General features: G+C 43.4%; 1 protein-coding gene across 1 annotated transcript in view; it reads left to right on the top strand.

Moving 5' to 3' along the window:
* The first annotated feature begins 2,977 nt into the window (after nt 1-2,977).
* CNKSR3 (CNKSR family member 3) overlaps nt 2,978-22,879 on the top strand; it is an 85,577-nt gene continuing 65,675 nt past the window's right edge. The window contains exon 1 of the mRNA XM_055309936.1: nt 2,978-3,430. Coding sequence (XP_055165911.1) covers nt 3,379-3,430 — 52 coding nt within the window. The 5' untranslated portion in view covers nt 2,978-3,378. The remainder of the gene's footprint in view (nt 3,431-22,879) is intronic.

Below are 22,879 nucleotides of genomic sequence, written 5' to 3'. Positions count from 1 at the left end.
ACAGCTGTAATTAAAGCAGAAGGCCTTATTTAAATAGTAATTAGCCTTCAGGACTTGAAGTGTAAACAGAACGCTAATTCATTTAGATAGTTAATTGGTCTTCTGGGTTAGAGATCTTAGCATGGCCTTCCTCTTTAGCTATGATGTATTTATGTACTGAGAACAGATAGTGTGTTGACTCAGTGGGATGCAATTTTGCAAAATCTTGCTTGACTCTCAGAATTTTAGCTTTTAACTCCCCAGTAAAGGCTAATGTAAATGAATTCAAAAACATTGTGAAAAACATCAAGAAAAATTCTATAGCAAAATCATGAACACTTGAATTTTTTTTTATAATTACAGAGACCATGTGGCCCGCTTTATTCATATTATTTCCATGTGATTATCGATAGCTTCCCTTTAGTATTCAGGAATATCTTGGTTTGGAGATAAATTATGTGGTCATCCTATTCATAATTAAAGGTGACAATGTACAGTTATTGCTGTAACAAAAGGTGTAGATAAGATTGGTTGTTTCCTAGTGAACCCAATGACAAATGTCAAAGTCCTTTTCCCGACTTTCTGCCATAAAGATGATTAACAAGTGATATTATTAAGTTTTAAAGATCACCTTTTTTTGAAGGTCATTTATTCAACCAGGAAGTTTGTCATTGTCTTTGCCAGGTTTGCTAGTCTGCCAATAACTCTTGATCAAAAATAAAAAAAACCATTGTATTTGATAACTGCATATCTGTATTATTGTTTTTCCTCAGCCCCAGAGGTGGCGTGGCTGGGGCGGGTGGGGGGGGTAATCTGATGTTGTTTCACTTTTTTAAAGTCTTTTTTCTTCTTACTCCAGCTAATCACAGTGTACAACAGGTGCTAAGGCCTGCTGCTAGCCATCTTTTCAACATATGCATCCCAACAGACTTGTATAAATAGTACCTACCACACTAATTCAACAAATATTTTATGAATATGGTGGCTGGGGCATAGGAGGCATTCACAGATGCTGATTGAATACTAAGCACTCCTTTGACTTGGTGTGAGGTGCTACCAGCTGCGTGGTAGGAAGAGGAAGAGGAGAGAGCTCTATATAAATAATATCAGGTAGGTTCTGCCTTCAAGTCTCCAAGGGGAAGGTGTGAATAAATAGTCATAATTAGAGGTAAGAATCGTGAAGTGCCAAGAGAATCTCTATGAGCAGGTGGTAGAGCTCACTCCTGGGAGGAGGGAGGTGTTTCAGGGGAGGCTTTGAAGGAGGAGAGGTAAATATTCGAATTCATGACTTTCCCTCTGTTCAGGGTTCATTTTGATCTCAGAATTGAGTCTTGTGAAATGTGGAAGGGCCTTCCTCATGTCATTCTCCACAATTGTGCACTCGATTTTTGTATGTTTTTGTTGTTCTTATTGTTGTTTTTTTTTGTTGTTGTTGTTGTTTTGGCTGGCTAGTACCTTTTCCTTCAAGATTGATGACTAATCCAAATGAGCATCAGCTCGTTTTGCAAACACGACTATTATATACAGCAAGAAATAATGCTAAAAGCTACCAATTTATTATGATTCACTTTAGCATGAAGTTGATGTAATATTGTAGTAGCATTACTAAAAGAAGTGAGTTGAATCTTGCAGGGTAACCATTACCACACCAGCTCTGGCCTGCCAAGCACCTCATACTCAGTAACAGCGGGGCAGCCTTTCCCCTGGCATGCGGGCCATTGCTTTCCATTAGCGCAGGGATGGCATGGGAGCTGCTCTTCAATCCCTGGGTGCTTGCTGTGAGTGACAGCCCCGTGGCCCCTGACTGCCACCCAAGACCTAAGTAGGAAAACAGAAGGGGTTGGATCAAAGTTTTTCATTTCAGATGAGAGTGGGAGAAGGCTGAGAATGAGATGATTAGCTCCATTTCCCCTTGCCCCAGAAGTGAGGGCCATTTCCTCCCCAACTCCTCTGGCTTTGCCCACACGCCATCATTCTGTGTTGGGCACCTTCAGATGCCTTGGCCCTTTTGTTGCCAATGACGTCTTCAAGGCAATATTCATGGGACTTTGTGGCCCAGCCCATCCCAGAGTCAAGAGAACTTGGCCCATATCGAGTTAAAATGAAAGATAATTGCTCTTAGACCCTCGCCTTGAAGATCCAACAGGGAAAGCTTAGTTTGAAAATGAGTAAAAGGATGAAAACATACACACGGAGGGCCAGTTTTTCACTGCAGGTTAGAATGGAGGAAGTGGAGAGTGAAGTGAGTAGCCCAAACTCTTGGTGAGCTTGCTGTCTCTGGAGAAGGAAATAACATCGGGCTGGTGTTCAGGGCATTAAAACAAACAAACAAACAAACAAACAAACAAACAAACACCAACTGAGTTACATTGTCACAGTGTCACCTAAAATACAAAGTGAAATAATTTTGCCTTGAGATACTTAAAACGAAGAAAGCTTAATCGTAGAGCGATACTGATGCAAAGCGCTGAAAATGAACAGAACATGCAGATCCTACTTTTTTTTTTTTCTTCTTTTTGTGTGTGTATTGTTGCTCACACGGAGACAGACTGTTCTGCTACCAAATAGGACCTGGGCCTCACCCAAGCCAAAGGGCTCTCCGGGATGCACGTACGACCTACAACCCGCCCCTTGAAAAGGAAAGCAGGGCCCGGGACACTCCGGCTGAGCGCGCAGGGCTCGGAGAGGGAAAGTAACCCGAGTCGGCCTCTTCGGGCGGACCCGCCCCCTCCCCCGAGTTTCCCCGGGTCCTCCGCCCCGCCCCTCTTTTATTCGGCGAGCAGCGACCCGAGCTGAAACTTTGTAACCCGAGCGCGCTCGCCGGCGCTCCTCCCTGCCCAAGTCCAGCCCCGGAGGGAGGCGCGGGAGGTGGGACCTGCGGCCGGGCCGGCTCGGGGACGCGGGCGCACGCGGCGCGGAGACCCCGGGGGAGCGCGCCGCGGAGAGCGGGAGAGCGGGAGCCGGAGGGGGGCGCAGCGCACGGCCCGAGAGCCCGAGCTAGAGGTCCCGGCCGTCGGCGCGGGCGGGCGGCGGGGAGCGGCCGGGCCCCAAGGGCCCCCTGCGGACCGAGGCCCGGGGGGCCTGGGGTCACGGCCCCGCGTCCCCGCAGCTGCCGTCGCCCAGGAGCCGCAGCTGTGCCGGGGCTCCCGGCGGCGGGGGGGAGGAGGAGGAGCCGCAGCTGGACGGTGGCAGCTGGAGGAGGAGCCGCGCGGCCGCCCCGAGGGCCGTCCCGGCGGAGCGGCGCTGGGATGGCCCGCTGACCGCGGTCATGCAGCCTTGACGGGGCGCTGCGGCGCACGGGGACCAGCCGCACCGCGCGCCCTCCCGGGAAGGGGCCGCGGGCCCTGGGAGCAAGACTTGCCGCCGACCCTAGCCCCGCGGGGAGCACAGCCACCTACCATGGAACCGGTGACCAAGTGGAGCCCCAAGCAGGTGGTGGAGTGGACTAGAGGTGAGCGGGGGTGGGGGGCCCGGGTGTCCCGCGCAGGGATGGGGCGCGGGGCGCGGGGCGCGCTGCGGCTCCTTCGGGCGAGACGCGTCCAGAGCGCTGCGCGGTGACAATGCAAACTTCGGAGCGGCCCGTGCACCCCTCGGTCTTGTGCCTGCTTTTGGGCGTGCGGGTTAAGGCGGGCCGAGGGGAGCCCCAGCGTCCAGCGGTGGGGCGGAGAGCGAGGTTGGGGGCGCCGAGCTCGGGACCTGCCGGGGGGCGCCCCCCCGCCCCGCCCCGCCCCGCCCGGTGCGGTGCCCGGCTCCCAGGCTGCCCGTCCCGGGGCGGAGAGGCACAAGGCGCCTTTGTGTGGGTGACTCCCCGCGGACCTCGTAAATGCCGCCGGCCCGGAGTAGTTCGCCGGCGGGACGCGGCGGTTGGACAGGTAAAGGGAGGGAGACTCGGGCGAGCCGCCGAGCCTCTGTTTTTGTTGGAGAAGCGACAGGGCAGCGGGACAGCCAGCATTGCGGCGTTCACGCCGGCGACGAGCCTTGAGCCAGACTCCCTGGATTGGGGACTTGCTGGGGGAGGTGCCAGTACCCACCCCCACCCCCACCCCCGGCCGTGGCGCTGCGTTTTTAGGCCACAGTTAGACCCTGGCAAGAAGAGATCTGTTTAGAATAACTGTCCTGAGTTGTATTTGGGATGAGGAAAAGCAGTGGGGTTGGGGTGGTGATGGGTGATGGAGCAGGGGTAGAAGCTGTCCTCAGAGTGCCCAGGCTTACTTTTTAGGGCCTCCCAAGATTTCCAGGGAAGAGTGATAGAGCTTCCTCAAGCCTCTTTGTACTCTTCCAAAGAAAGGAAGCCCACAAAAACAACCTCTGTTTTCATGGGTCCTCCCCTCCCCTCCCCTCCAACCCCCAACTTATCATCTCTTGGTTTCAAGTCACTATTTTTTTTTCTTTCTTCTATCTGCTCTTCCAGGTGAGGAATGGTGTCCTTTCTCAATAATAATAACTAGAATTGTGTAGCGCTTTACAGTTTGCTAAGAACTCTCTCTCTCTGTTATTGCCTTTGGTCATCACAGTAAACCCTGTGAGGTAGGTAATGCTGGTAAGATCAGGTCATCTTTCCAACTGTCTCACCCGTGGCTGGGGCGTAATGGAAACTGGTCATCTCTGCATCTCATTTCTCATGCCTGCATAGTACACAGAGACCACGTGGAATGGGATGTTCTAGATAGATGGGCCATATGGCATGTGTCAGTGGGGAATGCCTAATCATTTCCTGCTGTACCGGGAACAGAGAAGAGCTTTGTCCAAGGACCAGAATTTCCTGGGCTCTTACTTAAAATGAGGATGAACGCAGCACTAGCTTATACACTGGTGACTAGGTTTGCCTAGGTAAAGAGTAAATAGCATTGCCAGTGCTTGGCACAAAACGTTGACTTAAAAGCTGTGAGTCCTCAGACCCCATTTTGAAATGGGGTATGTTCCCCTGTTCAAGACAGCACCAGACCCCCCCAACTGGTGACTTGCTGAGACTGAGTTGGTTTTACCCATGTGTCCATCATAGAAGCAACTTGAGAAACGGCTGGTTTTCAGCAGGTTTTGACCTCCAACAGCTGTTCTGAACCAACAGGGTAGCTCCTAGCCACATGTGACTCTTAAGCCCTCAAAGTGGGCGGGTTAGAATTGTAGTGTGTTTTAAGTGCAAAATACACCCATGTGAAGACTTAGTGCAAAAAAAAAAAGAGTAAATTACCAAATTTTTCATATTTACTATGTGTGGAAGTGACTATTTTGGGTATGTTGGGTTAAATAAGATTTATGATTAAAATTAACTTCACCTACTTATTTTTATCTTCTTAATTGTGGCTCCTAAAAAATGGAAAATTAGACATGTGCCTCACATTTGTGCCCTGCAGTGTATTTCTGTTGGAGCATACTGCTCCAGAGTAAAGAAGGGGTTACAGTTTATCAGTCTTTGGCTTTCCTACGCCCCTGCCAGCCTACTTGATAATGTACAACTAGAAAAATGGTAACAGGCACACAGGAAGGTTTTGGAGTGAGATCTTCACACCCTCAAGATTCATGTCTTTTTTTTTTTTTTGAGAAGTGTAAATTCACATCCTGTTATGTTTGCTTAGTATCTAAAAGGAAGAGCAGATTCAAAGGTTTTTGGTATCCAATTGCCTTGACGTTATGACCTGAGATTTCTTTCATCCAGGGAAAGTTTCCTACTGACGTGAAAGAGCAGTTATGAGTGGTTTGATATCTTGGTATCAGGAGCACTGGACACTGATTAAGTTACATACCTGTGGTTAGCATGTGGCAACTTGATACAGAATGCTTGCACCCTTTTGGACCTTAAGTACAGCCTCATAGAATGACCTGGATACTTTCTGTGTTAGAACCTAGAAAAGATAACAACTCTTAGACTCTTAGACAAGAGGCTGCATTCTTCCAAATTACACGACACATTGCCTAAATATTTCTCATAGTAATGATGCGAAAGTATTGACTTTTTAATCAACTATTGACTTAATGCAAACTTGTTTGCTTATACAACTATTTTTAGTTGTCTTTGCTAACCTCTCTATCCAACACCCACTTTATAAATACATCCTCCTGATAAGCAGTTCTTCGTGTAGACTTTGCCACTCTTGGTGTTGCAGGAGTATGGTATGGTAATTGTGAGCATCATAGAAACCGTTGGATTTAAAGCCGTCGAAACCTGACCATACCTTACAGCTTGCCCTCCCTCGTGAATGAGGTTATGAGGCAGGTGCATGCATTAGGAAAAAGAATTTATGTCTATGGAATGAACTAATTCATGTGGATTTTATTATTATTATTTTATTATTATAATTTTCATTTGTAAGAATGTTTAGCTATACTGTCACCAATTTCATCATAATTTTAGTAGGTCCTCCATAAATCTTAGCAGCATATCAGGCTCAGTTCTCTGGAATGTACAAGTATTCACTTGTTTAACATATGTAACCACGTTTTGAGGTAGGAACAGATTTTTCCATTTTGTAGTTCCATTCTGAGCACAGAAAGGTTTAAGTACCTTGATCAGTGGTCACACAGGGGGAAGTGACAGCAGCATGTGAGCCTGGGTGCTTTGGCTTTACTCCCATCTTCTCAGGAGGTTCTCACTCTTAGAGGACTCTCAGAATCTTCACCACGTTGAAGAGCAGACCTTCAGATTCCCACGATGTGAGTTATTAATACCATGTTAGTGGAGGAGAGGTTCTTGGTACATGTGTGTCTTATCCTACCTACTTAGTGTATGTCAGGGAGATTATTTGTAAATCAGATGAGTTCACAGGTCATGGCACTCTGCCTTTAAATAATTCCAAAGGTTTTTGCAGAGCAAATGATCTTTTACAATGTATATCAGGTGAGGATAGTGTCTGCCGCCCATAACTGAAAATCCAATTTACAGGAGTTTAACCAAATGGGAGTGTGTTGGTTTTCTCTTGTAAAAGGAGGTCTGGAGATGGGGAATTCAGAGGTAGATGGGGGCTCCGTGATGTGGTCAGGGGCCCAGGCTCCTGCCATCCTCTTCAGGCATTCTTAGCATGTGGTGTAGCAAGTAGCATTCATCTTCATACTTAAGGCCTCAGTGCAAGATGGCTGTTCCACCTCCAGGGTCATGTCTTTATACCAGGCAGGAGAAGGGAGACCCAGAGAAGGCAAAAGACTGGTGGTCGCCAAGTCTCCTCCTGGGAGCTCCATCAAGTGAGTTGGCTTACATCTCAGTTGCCAGACTGTTACGTAGCCTCATGCTACAAGGAAGCCTAGTTACTGTAGTTTTGTTTTTTTAACTGGGTATATGATAGCCCTGAAAAATAATTGGAGTTTGTTCAGTGAGAAAGAAGAGGGTGTGGGGAATAGATATCGGGAAGCAGCCAGCAGTGTCTGATACACAGTAATTTATATGTATTGATCTTTATAGGTTCTCAAAGTAGGATACATGTCATAATTTTCCAGTTAACATCAAGCCTGAGGTTCAGCCCTGTTTTAGAAAAGGCGCTGCTTTCATTCCTATTAAGCTTTCTCAGGTCAAAACTGTAAGTCATATGAAATCTTTGTCTGTAAGCTTGTTTTAAATATTAGAAATTGCAATGGAAAATGCAGCTACCCAAGTTGTGTTTCTGTTTTCAGACCACTGGGAAGTGTCTTTGACAAGGAGGAAGGACCACTGATTTGGGCTAGAAGTGCTGTTGGTCCTTGCTGGGCCTGGAATAGGCTGGTTCTCAGTAAGTGTGTTGTTGAGCGAGCACATCATAAGACCCAGCCTTAGTGGCAGAACGGAAGTCTCTCTGGCTAGCTTCTGGCTCCTAGCATGGTACCATTTCTCCATCACCAGGCAGGAGTAGAACGGTTTCTTGTGGGATTCAGGGCATCTGCCCATTCTCTGCGGTCCGACCGCAGGGACTGCTCTTCCCTGTAACGTCTGTTAGTATGTGGCAAGTTGGCAGTCTTAAAGCGCCTCACTGTTTGGTTCTGGAGGGGCTAGAATTTCAATGTTATCTATACGGATCTGGTACATAGTAGGTCAACTCCAGTATTAGGCCCCTGGGCCCCCTCCTGCTGCCAATCCATACAGAGGCCAGTTCTTCCCAAAACCCTGATTCCGACTAGGATGTATTTTTCCCGTTAGCCTTGTGGTCAGTGAAAAAAGGAGGTCCTTTTCTTTTGACAGTTGTAGGTCTCCTTTGTAGGCTGGAAAGTCTTCTCTTGATTCTACTCTCCTCCTGGTTCTAGTCTGTTTCCTGGGATCTAGCCATAGAGTTGTCATAGTCATAGTAATAGAAAAACGTTTACAGAAGCATTTATGATGTGTCAGACATGGTGCTAAGTGCTTTATCTTGACTCCTACAATTCTCAGAAAACCCAATGAGGTGTGCAAACCATTGTTAACCCATATTAAAGCTGAAGAAACTGAAGTGGAGAGAGAGAGGGAGAGAGAGGGAAAGGGAGAGGGAGAGAGAGAAAGAACATGCTCAGGGTCCCATATTTAAAAGTGGTGGTGCTCGTAAACACCTTCCCCCGTGACTTCATCACATCATGGCCTGCACCAGGACAGTGGAGCTCTGTGGTGAGTGTGGGCCCGGGAATCACATTCGGGAGCTCTATCCCAGTTCTATCCCTGAGTTTGTGGTCTTACGTAAGTTCTCAATAAATTACTACTCCTGTTTTTATTGCTTCCTTTTATTCTGTAGCCCCAGGTCATAGATTTTTCTCTCTGAGCCATCGGGTGTGTCATAAGGTCAACTCTTTATCAGGGGCACCAGTCAGTCCCGAAGACATTTCCCTGCTATTTGACAACCACTCAGAGGATCCAGGGCAGGACTTGCAGCGGATCGGGAAGATTCTTGGCTAGCTGAGTGAAAGACATCAATTGCCAATATCATGAACCTTCTTTGGGTCGATAAATCCAAACCATATTATCTCAACCTTTTTTTTTAATAGTAACTGGACTTCCAGTGGACACAACGTTAGGGCTGGCTCATGCTGTCAAATGTCGATTGCTGTCTGGCACCGGGTCCATGGCCAGCAGTCCATATCACCTGGGAGCTTATTAGAGATGCAGAAGCTCAGGCCCAGTCTGTTTTATTTAAGTCCTTAAATGTTGGCACTTCATTTGAGGATGCTTGACTTGGCCACTAATTAAAGCAAAACGGCAATCTTAGGGTGTGTGCTTGTATTTATAAGCACCACCTAGCAACAGCATCAGGTAATTCTCTGCAAACTAAATGAGACATTTCCCCTGAGATTTTGTACGTATGTTTTGGGACTTGAAGAGCTCTCTTGACAACCTTTCTGTTTCTGTTTTTGTTTCTTACAAGTAGTAAGAAGGGAGCTGTGGGATGGTCAGTGGGCATCATGGTTGGAGTTTGTTATCAGGATTGTCAAGTGGACGTTGGAGGACGAGGCGGGCTTTTTGTGACCACCCAGAGTTTACCACAATTAGCAGATTTTGTGAGATTTCACAGTTGGTGAAAATGACACAGAATGTTATTTTGGGAACATCAGAGCAGTTCTCAAAATTTAAAAGCGTGTGTTGTGCCAAGGCCAGGTGTCTCCGTTCGGTCTCCATAGAGGTTAGGAGTGACCTCTTCATGTTCGAGTCCCACCTGGAAGCTGCCGTGTCTGTGTTCAGAGCATTGCGTGGAGCTGTGGGGGGGTCTCTCTTCTGTGTCCCACGCTTCTGTGTCGCTGCCGCCAGCTCTGACCGTTCCTAGCCTGTTGGGTTCTTGCTCTGGGACATTTCGTGTTCTCACCTTGATTTCCCATTTTACTCTCATTTCGTGGCATTCCTAGAGTTTTCACCCCAGGCTTAGCCATCATTTAAGCTTCTAACAAATAAGACAAGTTTTATTTACATGAGCTCTGCAGAGCTCTTCCATGTATGTATGTTCTTTCTTGAGTCTTTTCACAAGCCTGAGAAATGTGCAGTGAAGCCACATCTGTTACAGATGAGGAGATTTTGGCTTCTGGATGTTAAATGAGTTGTCCAAGGGCAAAGACCAGGCACTGGGACCAGACTCCACACACTTCTGTTCCCTTGTTCTGTCCAGTCCAGACCCGGTTCCTCCTCTGGCCAAGGTGGGTGTTTTTTGTCTTCTCCTAATTGACACATGTGGGAAGGGGCAGCTGCAAAGAACTTCTGACTTTTGTGTTTCCTGATTATCCATTTAGTATTTATACTCATGGGGCATAGGCCTTTCCTTTCTTTTTTCTTTCTTTTTTCAATTACATAGCCTAAGGAGGACCCTACATATTTTGAACCTGACCTTTAGCATTCGAGACACTTACTGCTAGTTACTTATTTTATTGTGGTTTGTTCATTGTGTTGCTTTGTTTCAGAATTCGCCTCAGGAATGGAATACATCATTTCTTTTTTTTGACACTCCTAATCTTTATTTTGAGTGTCATATTGTAGTTTTTTTGTCTACAGTGCAATTAGTATTTCTATTTGGTACAATCATACACAGAGACATACACACACACATACGTAGACCCACAGCCAGTGCTAAGGCCCTGAGGTGCAAATGAATTTGGAGTGTTTGAGCAAAGGAAGTGTGGTGGAGTCTTGAAGAGCAAGGATGGTGATGGTGAGGGGAAGGGGTGGGTAGAGATGGGGTGAGAGATATACAGAGGTAAAATCCTATGGGGTCTTACAGATCTTGGTCTAGTGTTTGCAGTTTTTTTCTAGTTGATGTGGAAAACAGGGGAGTGATAAATTTGATTTGGATTCTGGGGCAGAAGTGAAATTAGGGGGTCCAACTGGAATGCATTACACTGTTTTGGACATGATGGCATTTTGGACTAAGCTTTGGTGGCTCCAGCATTTGAGAAGCCAAGTTCTAGATAGAGTCAGTTCATTGATAAATCATTTTGAAATTATGTTTGAAATTGTGGTATATGTATACTTGTGTTTTTTTTTTTTCCTTACTAGGGTTAGGAGAGCTCCCACCCTCCCCTCATCCTGATTACTCTCATGTCGTTTAAATAGAGAGTGCAATCTGTCTTTTTGCATTCACATGCTTTGTTCCCTGTATTGTTCTTTCCTGGCACATTTTGCTGGGAGCTACAGTTTCTGAAGCTGTTTATTCATCTATGAATAGGGGTTTTGTGAAAGTGGACATAGCCTAGTTTGTTTTCTTTGACATCAAATGGCTGATTGAACAGTTTTTAACCTGGGATCAGAAGGGCAAATGCAGTTGTGTTTATTAGAGCAAAACAGTTCCTTAGAATGAAGATCAGTAGGTTGTAAAAGCTAGAAAGCTTTCTGTAGGAAAACTTAAGAAGTGTTTGAGTCAAAGGAACTCATAGATAAATCTGATTTAAAATATTTTTGCTTCATTGAGAAACTATCCCACTTTTGCCTTAGAAAAGAGAGCCACCATGCTTTTGGTTGAATAGATGGTGAATTGAGAAATTTTTAACAGGTTGGAGTTGAACACGTTTTTAAACAGTTAATGCATTACTTATCAACAAGGTAGAGTGGGAGGGAAATGAAGGTAGGTAGGCTTATAGGAGAGTACCCTGGAAGCTTACTACATGCATCTCCCTTTACCCCCAAGAAGAAAATCTGTCAGCCCTTTTAGAGGAGAAACCCCTACGTGTTATCTATCAGAAAAGGCAGTGATTATGATAATCTGAATCATGCTTTCCTGAGGAAAACCTTTTAGTGAAAGGAAACATTCTATTTCCTATTTTCAGAGATTTGAAGCCAAGGGGAAATTCATTGCTTTTGGATTTAGTAGTGTGTGTGTGTGTGTGTGTGTGTGTGTGTGTGTGTGTGTGTATTTCCAACTTTAAACTGTGTTAATTGAATAGTCTTTTCATGTTCTCAGAGTAATTTTATATTACAATGTTTTAAAGGTAGTCAAGTCAAACTACCTGGAATATGATCTTTGAGACAAGAAAACTAGCTTCCTATGTAGAGTGGACCAGACTTCATGTAATACTTTTTGAAGATGTGAGCATCTTCTTAACATGGATTCCAGGTAGAGTCTTACATGAACCATGCATAGATAATATGGCTTGAGTAGTATGAGTAGTGACTGTCTACACTAAAGCCAAAATTGTTAGTAATGATATTGAAAAAACCACAAATACTCTCTGTTAGAAATATGCCTAGAGACATGTAGTATGAAGTGGTTTGGTTATAAATACCCCTGGGCCAAGTTGGAGAATCTTACATAATGCTGATCTGTGAAGAAAGACCCATTTTGGATGTGAGGAGAGTCTTCATTCTTCTCTGGTGCCTTCTAATCAGTACACTCAGTAAGCACCTATAAGTATATGAATATTGAACCTGACTCCTGACATTTTTAAGCTGAGATTTTCTTGAGACCCTTTCTCAGCCCCGTACATGTGGCACCACACCTCCCCCCCCAACATCTTATCATTGTTATTCTTGAACTTACTTTCTCAGTGTCCACATCAGCTGGGAACTTACACATGTACATTTTTGGGCCTCACTGCAGACTCACAGAGTCAGACACTCTGGGGTTGGGTCCCAGGAAGCTGCATTGTATCAAGTTCCTCAGGGGATTCTGGTGTTGGCTAAAATTTGAGGAGCATTGATCCATACCACTCATGTAGAACATATAAAAATAAATGATTTAAGGCATAATTCTTATCTACAGTTGGTTTTCCACTAATACATAATGGGCAGTTGGGAAGGAGAGCTTTTCCAGTAGGGATGGTTGTTACGTATTTCAGTGGATGAGTTAATGTACCTCTGTCTGTGAGTGTCCTTTCACGGAGTGGGCAGGGAAGGGTCACAGCTGTTATCCGTGTGGGCTCCTAGCCAGCTGCTCCGCCCCAGACCCAGGGGATTCTTTTGTTGTGTACCTCAGAATGCTGGGCCCCAGGAAAACACAGAAGGAAAGGAATGTTTCATGGTCTGAAGGGACCTGTTTAGGTTTTGGGTGGAATTTTCAGACCTTGCTCTAATAGAAGAGCAGAATGTAACACCTCCTTCTTTCCATTTTGAGAGAGAGGGTGGATAGTTGTTCTCTCTCACTTAGCACTCAAGTTTTGGCTTTGAACTGGGCAGGCAGATGCAAAGAGAGGTGAGGGAAAGAAAAAGCAGAAAAGAGAATTACTCAAAGCAGCAAATAGGTTGCAGCTCAAGCTGGAAGCTCTTTTGTCTCAGTACATGGACATTGAATCAGCACAGGTGGAGTTTGGCAGCACCCCCCCCCCCCCCGCCCCTTGTAGTTGTCCAAAGCCAAGACAGTGCAAAATATAAAAGGTATTACAGAAATGAGCACTGAAGACCAGGATTGGCCCTCAGACTTGGAACAGGAGTTGCAAACTCAGAGGCCTACAGTGGCCAGACAGGCAGTGTCAGAAATTGAAATGTAGGACTATGTGAGTCAGTAGGAAGTGGTAAAGAGTGTGGCAAACCCAAAGACATATTCATTGGCTCAGTTTCTGCTGACAGGACCTACAGTTTCCAGATCTTCTGATTTTTGTTGTTTTCTGTTGTTGTTTGCACAGTGAGGCTAGAAATCTGGTTTTGGACATGACATTTTCCAGTTTGTAGAAAACTGTTTACAGTTTTTTTGGCATGGGACAAACAAAATACATCTGCAGGCCAGTTTGTAATTCCCTCTGTGGACAGCCATGGTCAAGTGTTAATGCCCCAGTGAGAAACATACCTGTAAGATGTGAATACAGTTGGCTTTCTAGTAATTCATCAGTTATTTAGAAAATCTGTTTGTTGCCTATGATTTCACTTTGCTATTTAATTAGTTCCATTATTTCTGATGTTGGAATGCATAGTTCCATGCAGGTATTGTTAGGTCAAAAAGCCCAATGCTTTAATGGACGTAGCAGATCATTAGGTAGTTACCCATCAGTGTGAAAACAGGAATTTGGCTACTCTCGATTGAGTTTACTTTGCCATTGGCTGTGTGGTGTTGGCCCTTGACAGGAACTGTTTCTATTTGTACAGAAAGATTTCATTCATACATAAATTCATCCCTTTGTACAGAAAGATTTTTAAAGTAAGGTATATGTTCCGAATCTTTGTGCTAGTTTGTGGGGTCCTGTTTGATTTAGTAACTTTAAACAGTTGATGTAAGGTCTTTTCAGGGTGAATTGGAAAACAAAACAAAACAAGAAGAAAAGCACTAGCATTACTACTTAAACTGGGGGTAGTACTCACTCCAAAAGGCAATCTACAAATTTCTCAACAATAATTATGGATTATTTTAAACTTTTGGTTTGCTATATAAGTAAAAAGTCCATATATATGTATAATAATACAGACATAACATGCATATACAGAACACATACACACACGTATATACATACAAACATATATTCATTATAGATAATCTTCTGTTAAATGTTCATTAAGTTTTTATTTCAACCATTCATTTCCTTTTGAAAGTATAAAAGTCTGTCTATCTATCTACTTACTTTCTTTTTCATACCAATTATTCTGTTTCATTCTAGGGACAAAAAGATGAGTCAGTTATAAATGAGGCCTGTTGTCAAGAAGCTCATGAGAGTAAGGAGGCAGCAGTTAGCAGGTGACATTGAGATTCTCTAGGTGCCAGGCCCTTGCCAGGACTTTTTTTTGTGAATTGATCTCGTTTAGTCCTCAAAATGCTTTTTTGACAGCAGCACTTTCATTGTCTTCATTTTAGAGTTAAGAAAACCAGTCCCTGACCTCTCTGAGGTTGCATAATAAGTAAATGGGGTTTGACTCAAGACACATTTGATTCCAGAACCTGACCTGTCACATAGCTGGTCTTTGACAGGTACTGACATAAGCTGGCTGGCAATGAGTTTTGAGGGCAAGGGAAAAACATTTCTATTATTAATGGTATGATTTGAATTAACCTACTTAAATTTAACCTGTAATTTTACCACCCAATAAAAGAAATTCTGGAGAAAACTGTATCTGTTTCTTTATTATTATTGTATTTTTTTTTTTTACAGAAAGAAAGTGCACATGCAGGTGCATGGGAGTGGGAGTGGGAGGTGCAGAGAGAGAGAGAGAGAATCTTAAGCAGCCTCCACACTTAGAAGAGCCCAACCCAATGTGAGGCTTGATCTTATGACTCTGAGATCATGACCTGAGCCAAAATCAGAAGTTGATTCCATAGCCAACTTAGCCATCCAGGTGTCTCTGTTTCATTTCTTTTTAAAAATATTTGATTGGGCTGTTGTAAATGGGGAAAGATGGATTTTCAAATATATTTGATAAGGATGATGTAACCTTTGGATAGTCATTTAATGATGTTAGGTTCTGGTTTTCTCGTAAGTTACAATTCTGAGACTGTGTGAATATTCATTAAAAAACAGACTGGAAGGAAATACAGTGCCAACACGAGTTATCTCTGGATGATAGAATTAAAGGTGGTTTTTATTCTCTTTTTTGTACATGTGAAGAGAAATGATTTTTCTCTTGAATTTAGAGCAATGGCTACTCTCTGGTTGGCCTCTTGTCTTCAGGATGCTTGGGAATCAGAAAGACTTATGGAGCGGTTAGATTTTAGTGTGCATAAGAGTCAGTAGTATGGACTAAATGGTTTGTGGTCCTAACTGCCAGAGTCTGCGAGTGTTCTAGGTGAGGGAGTCTAGAGCCACGTGTTTAGGAGGCAGCCCTGGATGTCTTTTGCAGCTGGTCTATGAACCACAGCTTGAGAGCTGATCTTTAGGAACTTTGTTTTTAATTCACTGGGGAAATAATAGAGGGGTTTGAATGGAGGCGTGTTGCTGCTAAAACTGTGGGAAATGGGGAGAACTTTGAGGAAGAGTGATTAGGGATTAAGAGACTTGCTTTAGAGGGCACTTGGAGTTCTCAGTGATTGCTGAGGAGGCTTGAGTTACAACAGAAGCCTTGGGAACAAAAGCAGAGAAAAGAATGATGAGAGAGGTACCACCCAAGAGAGGACTGGGAGCTCCAGCAGGGTCTGATGAGTGAGTAGGTGAAGGGACTTTCATATCCAGGTTTTGTGGCTCAGTGACTTCTCATGGCAGCACCAGTAATCTGAGTTGAATTCTAGGGGCAGCTGTTCTGCAGGTTCAAGGATGAACACACCTTATAGATACCAACCTCTAAAGCTCTTCCAGTTTGTAGAAGATACATCTTGCATGGTATACCAACGTCTTACATGATTCAAACCCTTAAGAAAACACAGTGCCCTCTCTTATTACAGCACTATGATTGTCTCATGTTTTAATGAGGTGTAAATATCATGCAGCTTGGCACATGAAATGTGTTAAAATAGAACAGTGTTAGCTGAAATGTAGGTCCTCATACTTGAGTGTGAAATGATGCAATATACATGAATATGACACCTAGAATTATTTCTGTATGGTGCATTAGAGGGTATGGGATGCAAAAGAAAATGGAGAAGATGACGGTCCTAGAGGGCAGCATGTAAATGGACATATAAAATCAGTGCTGATAAATGCAGAATTCATCTTGAAGTTGTCCTTGAAGTTTTGTCCAGTGCTTAGTGAGATTAGCAGTTTTGGCTAACATGCTTGGTCTCAATTGCTGTGTGGGTGGGTGAGCTTGTTTCCTGGGATTAGTGCTTTCTCTGGGCTGCCAGAGCAAACGAATGAGTAGAAGGACCAACATGGAGAGCCAAGGGTATGTAGGGCTCTTCAAAGACCTCACACCAAAGGGCATGGGCGGCTGGTCCTCCTGCAACAGGTATGATATGGCCCATTTTCTTATTCATCGTCAGCCCAACGAACCCTTAGATGTAGGTATAATTTCTTCTGTAATTTCCCTCAGGTAAAGTTAATAGGTTCTTAATAGGATCAGCTATAAAGTCATAGATTATTTTTCTTACAGTGTTTTTCCCAGTATTCTGAATGGCTGACATTTCTATTAAAACTTGCTAATTTCCTATCTATGATTTTTGTATTAGTACTGACTCCATTTACCTGGTGTTCTGAAATGAAGCCACTTGTCTTTCACTTTTATTTTATTTTTTCACATTAATTTTAGTTCTGGAAACAAAGTTTTTGGTGAAATACTGTGTCACTAGGCCACATCAGGAGAAATAGAACTCTAACTTTTTTTTTTAAGATTTTATTTTATTTATTTATTCATGAGAGACAGAGAGGGAGAGAGAGAGAGAGAGAGAGGCAGAGAAATAGGCAGAGGGAGAAGCAGGCTCCATTCCATGCAGGGAGCCTGATGCGGGACTCGATCCCAGGACCCTGGGATCACACCCTGGGCCAAAGGCAGACGCTTAACCGCTGAACCACCCAGGCGTCCCCAGAACTCTCTTTGCATTTAACTAACTCTTAGTCTGTTAATTGGAGTGCCCTGTTAACTGGTACTTCCACAAACTCTGGTGAGAGTTCATAGTCACCATGTATTCATTCAACGAATATTTATTGTATGCCCATATCGTGCCAGGTAGTGTTCCAAGAGCTGAGGATACAACAGTGAATAAGAGATGGTAGTTTCTGTCTTCCTGGAGCTGCTATTCTAGTGGAGGTAGACAGAATATAAGTAATATTTGCAACACATAGACATGGTATATATTATGGGGAAGGGTACATAGATGGAGGCAGGAAAGGAATGGGGATTCAATTTTAACTGTGGTGGCTGGGGAAGGATTTCAGTGAGCAATGAGGCTAACAGGTGAAGAGGTGTTTGGGCAGAGGGAACAGCAGGTGCAATGCCCTGAGACAGGAGAGTGCCTGACGTGTTGGATAAGCAAGGTGCCTGGTGTGGCTGGAGCAGAGTGAGTGAAGGGAAGAGCAGAGGAGGTGAGATCAGAGATTGAGGTTGGAGACCAGATGAGCAGAGCCTTAGAGATCAGTATATGTTCATGGCTTTTATTTGGTGTTTGGAGACCTGCTGGAAGATTTTGAGCCAAGGAGCGCTATCAGATTTGCATTTTAAGGTTACAGTGGTTGCTGCGTTGAGAAGACTGAAGTGAGCAAGAGTAGAATTAGGTAATAGAATGCTAGGACAGCAATCACATGAAAGATGACACTTGTACCCAGTGGTAGTTGTGGCGACCATGGGAAGTGGCCATGTTCCAGGTGTTTTGAAAGGCCAGTAGCATTTACCGGGAGATTGGATGTTGGTGTAAGAGGTTACCTATCAAGTGTTTGGTCTGGGGGGTTGGAAGGAGGAGATGGTTAAGGGAATAGTCAGATTTTAAAATTGCAATGGATATTAGTTCATCAAGTGAAGTAGGAGGTTGTATGTATGTGTCTCGATTAATGGGGCAGGTGGGGACTGGTTCGAGACTAGATGGGTCACCAAATAAGTGAGTGAAGACAAGTGAAGAGAAAAGGAAATGTGGGGAACCCAATCTTTAGAAGTCTGGAAGATGAGCAACCAGGAAGATTGCTGTGAAATTGCTGCCTATAGGAGATGGAACGTTAGAAGAAAGTGGTGCTGAGGGCCAGTGCAGAGAGCACTCCCAGAAGGAAGGAGTGGTCAGCTGAGCCAAGTGTCACTGTCAGGTGGATAAAGCAAGGACACAACCGACCAGCATTTGAACTGTGTGGAGGACTGGACAAGTTAGTTTCAGTGGGTTGATGGCAGTAAAAGTCTGAGTAAATCCAAGAGCAAATGGGAGAAGAGGAATTGATGTCTTGAGAGACCACCTTGTGTTAAACATCTTCCCGAATGAATACAGCACTGGTTTATTCTCAGTATGACTTAGGTACTGAATGCATGTTATTTTAATTCTTTAAAATCTGTACCCAAGTTTTGAAATAGATAACTGTTTGGTAAGTAGCTATTTGATCAATTCATGTTACGCCAGCTGGGTAACAGTACACTGTAGATGATGCAATCTCTTATTTTAATACTAACAAAGCCATTCATTTAGTGAGTGACTGTGTACTGTGGCTCCCATAGAGAAGAGTTATTCAGCAGAAATTCTCTTGACCCCATTTTTTCCTGCATTTTTTTTTGGAAAATGAAAATTTGGAAATTTGACTAAATAGCTCTCTACCTGAGTTATGTGATATTGCATAGTTAACCCATTTAGGCAGAAAATACTTTTTGTGGTGGATCTAAAACCTTGGGAGAATTCCTTGTTGCTGATGATTTGCCTCCATATATTGTAAGATTTATCTGAAATACTCAGAGTGCCATAAAATAATATGTAAGTAATGTTGGTTACAGCCTGTACATGGAGGCCATTTGTTAGCAGGAAAATTAGTGCAAATAGGTAAACCAGTTAACTTTATATATAAGTCATCAAATATTTATCGAGTACCTGTCATACATGTCCCTTCTAGGTGCAGTAAACAAGACAGGGTCCCTGGTGTCTTTGGCACCTTCTGTTGAGTAGAATACACAGACAAGTCCATAGGCATTTTAGCTACAGGGAGGGTGTCCTACTAGTGCAGAGGAGGAGTGTTTATCTCAGATTTGAATGGGTGATGCATGAATGGCTTCTTGGAGGAAGCCACTTTCAAATCAAGACCTGTAGTATGAGCAAGAGGTAACTTGGCTTAGATTAGGTAGGAGAAAGGAAATATTTGGCAGAGAACTGAAAGGCAAGAGAGAGCCAGGCATTTAAGTAGCAGCTACTGAAAGAGCTTGATTGTGCTCCATCTATCAGGGGGTAGAGCGAAGAGAGATGAGGCTGGAGAGGTGGTGGTTGGCGAGCAGGGCAGATCACCAAGGCCTTGTTTATGCCTATGAGCGGACAGAAACCAATCAAGGAATTTATATCTCTGAGTGGCTTTCCTTTTGGAGGAAGTATGTGTGCCTGTGTACATACATGAACAAATGTATGGTATATTCACAGCCATATAACTGTATACATATATATGTATATATATTTTAAGATTTTATTTATTTATTCATGAGAGACAGAGAGGCAGAGACTAGGCAGAGGAAGAAGCAGGCTCCCTGCAGGGAGGCCAATGTTGGACTCGATCCCGGGAGCTTGAGATCTCGCCCTGAGCTGAAGGCAGATGCTCAACTGCTGAGCTACCCAGATGCCCCTATGTATTTATATTTTTTAAGGCTACTATATGTTACTTGATTCAGGATTCTGTTAGGGAAGTGCTTACTTGGTGGACCCTTATGGAACAAAGCATGATACTGGGTTTATGACCCAGAGTGAACTAGTCGCTCTACTGTAGAAGGAGCCCTTGAATCTCAAGAAGTATCAGTTAAAGGCTCTGTGTGAAAATTTACTTGACTTCCTGGGTATTTATTTCCTTTGATCTGTGAAATGTGAAACTGATTAGACTTTTAGCACAAGGAAACAGAAAGATCTTCATTAAAACAAGAAATGCTGAAACATTGACTTGAATCAGAAAAGTTGAAGTCTGGTGGTGGGAGAGAGAAAGAAGGTGGTGAGGAAGGGAGAGGATCAGAGCCAGAACGGGGAGGAAGTTAAGTGCCTGGGGGAGTGTGGCCTGCAGGTCACACCTTGGGCTGTGGGTGTTCTATGTGTTATCTCCTCCAATCTGCTACCCATGGCTGATTAATGATTAATGATTGCTTCTAGCTCAGCATATAATGTAGTCTTTATATGTTCAGTCTTCACTCGAGTGGGGTGAGCCAAAGCATAGCATAGCATTTGAAGGAATTTATTATCCAGAAGGGGTCAGAGATACCAGCTAAAGTTTAGGAAAGCTCTTTCTCCCCAACCCCAGAAGGATCTTCAACCACTGAGACACACCATTCTCTTCCGCCCTTTCCACTTTTAGCTTGGTGTAGTTTATACCTAAATCTTGAAAATATATGTTCTGGACATTTCTGACCCAGGCCCAGATGAATCACACTTGCTATACCAGATCCAGAAGCCGCCACGTGGGTGTTCATCTCTGAGGTCCTGAACTCTGGAAGAACATACGGATTGTACTTAAAACTAATGGGGCTTGATTATGGTTGGATGAAAAAACCAAAGTAAGAACCCACCTCTGAAGGGTGTGGCTGCCCTTTCTCTTGCTTTGCATTGTTTCCCAGATTGTTGTGGGTGGCTGACATTGCCACATCATTCCCGGGGTTAAACATATACTCAGTTCTGGGAAAGCTTCCATCCTCAACAGTCCACAATTATAATTCAGTAGAATGTGGTTTTAAAAATAATTTAACTAGGTAAAATTTTAGTTCTTAATAGTTACCATTTAAAAAACCAGTCAGTTTTTGTTTTTGTTTTTTTTTTGTTTTGTTTCTGTTCCTCTCTCCTCCCCACGATTTCTGAGTATGTTTCTGGATCCCTGGAGGACATCCATATCTATTTAATTAATTTAAAATGCTTTTCTGTATATTTTAGTAACCCGGAGTTCTGTTTTGTAACTTTTTTGCATCAAAGCCTTGTTTCCCATCCCAAGATTTATTTTTTGATTTCTCCTTCATCTTTTTTTTTAAAGCTCTAGAGTGCATATTACAAAAATCTTTTATGAAGGTAGAATACATATTGGTACCTTTTTCCTATTTCTGATTTTAAAATTCCAATTTTATAATGAGTGAATGTAATGTTCCAGCTCTGCCACAGACATTCCATCTCCTAAAATCAGGTTCTAATGAATCAAAGAGAAAAGGAACATTTCTTTCTTTTTTTTTTAAAGATTTATTTATTTATTCATGATAGACAGAGACATAGAGAGAGAGAGAAAGGCAGAGACACAGGCAGAGGGAGAAGCAGGCTCCATGCAGGGTGCCCGACATGGGACTCCATCCCGGGTCTCCAGAATGATGCCCTGGACTGAAGGTGGCACTAAGCCACTGAGCCACCCGGGCTGCCCAAAAGAAACATTTCTTAAGACTAACTAATAACAAAAGGGAGAAAAAAAAAAGTATAAATGCTTATAAACAACCTTAGGAATTCAGGGTGAAATCTAAGGATCTAAGATAATCTATTTTATTAAATGCAATTGTGGTAGATTTCCTGGAAGTGATCAGTGAGGTGAAATTAGTCTTTTATAAAGGCTTGTCATCAGAAGATCTGAAAACAATTTTGTGGGGTAAGGTAGGTAATTATTATCCTTGGTGATCACGATATATTATTATAAAAACATTTTAAGACTATTCTTTCTTATAAAAGCAGACTGCATACTGTAGATCTTAGTATTGTAATTGTTGGTTTTGTTTGCTTTTTACAGATCCAAAGTTATAATGAAAGTGACATACTGTTGCAATGAGCTGTGAGGAATAGAGTTGCGCTTTTTTTGCTTTTTTTTATTTTTATTTGCTTTGCTTTGGTTTGGTTTAATTCTCTGCAGTTAACATTCTTTTTCTCTTTTAAGAAGATCATTTTCATCTTCAGGCCAAATGGTAGGATTGACTTTTGCATTTGAGATGGTCAGGGATGGTGTCCATTTATCTTCTTAAGCTAGGGCCAGACAATAATGGTCTTTGGTAAATACTTGATAGGTAGGAAGGTAAAACTTGTTAGTCTCTCTAACAAAGTTGGAATTAACTTTTACAAATCCTGGTGCTCCATGGAATGTGTCTGCTTTGAGTCAAGGTAGGAGCACATGCCTGCCTTTAATTGCCTTACAATAGAAGAGCAATTGTTCCACTCTTAAAGATTTTGCCTGGAGAGAAAATGTATTCATGTATCCATTCTTAGTCTCCTCTCCTTTCTCTCTCTCTCTCTCTCTCTCTCTCCTCCCTTCCTCTCTCTCTCTCTGTCTTATGGTTGTATAAATTTGTGTGTATGTGTGTGTGTGTGGTGGGGCATTCCTCATTTTTAAAACATTGGCGGCTTTTCCAGTATGGCATAGTGGTTATGACCAGGGCTGATGGCTTAAGTTTGAATCCATTATCACTAGATGTGTGATGTTGGCTAAGTTATACACATGGTTGTCATCAACTAGCTTATTTTCAAATTTGGGGTCATGCTGTTACTAAACATTTGGGGTTTGTGCTGAGGGTTAAGTGAGACCATGCAGGTGAAGCCCTTACCACAATAAGTGATAAAATAAACTATATGGCACAGAGTAAGCGCTTAGTAAAACTCAAGCTGTT

Source organism: Nyctereutes procyonoides, unplaced genomic scaffold (genome assembly GCF_905146905.1).
Source record: "Nyctereutes procyonoides isolate TBG_1078 unplaced genomic scaffold, NYPRO_anot_genome, whole genome shotgun sequence".
Lineage (NCBI taxonomy): Eukaryota > Metazoa > Chordata > Mammalia > Carnivora > Canidae > Nyctereutes > Nyctereutes procyonoides.
This window is presented reverse-complemented; position numbering and strand designations above follow the sequence as displayed.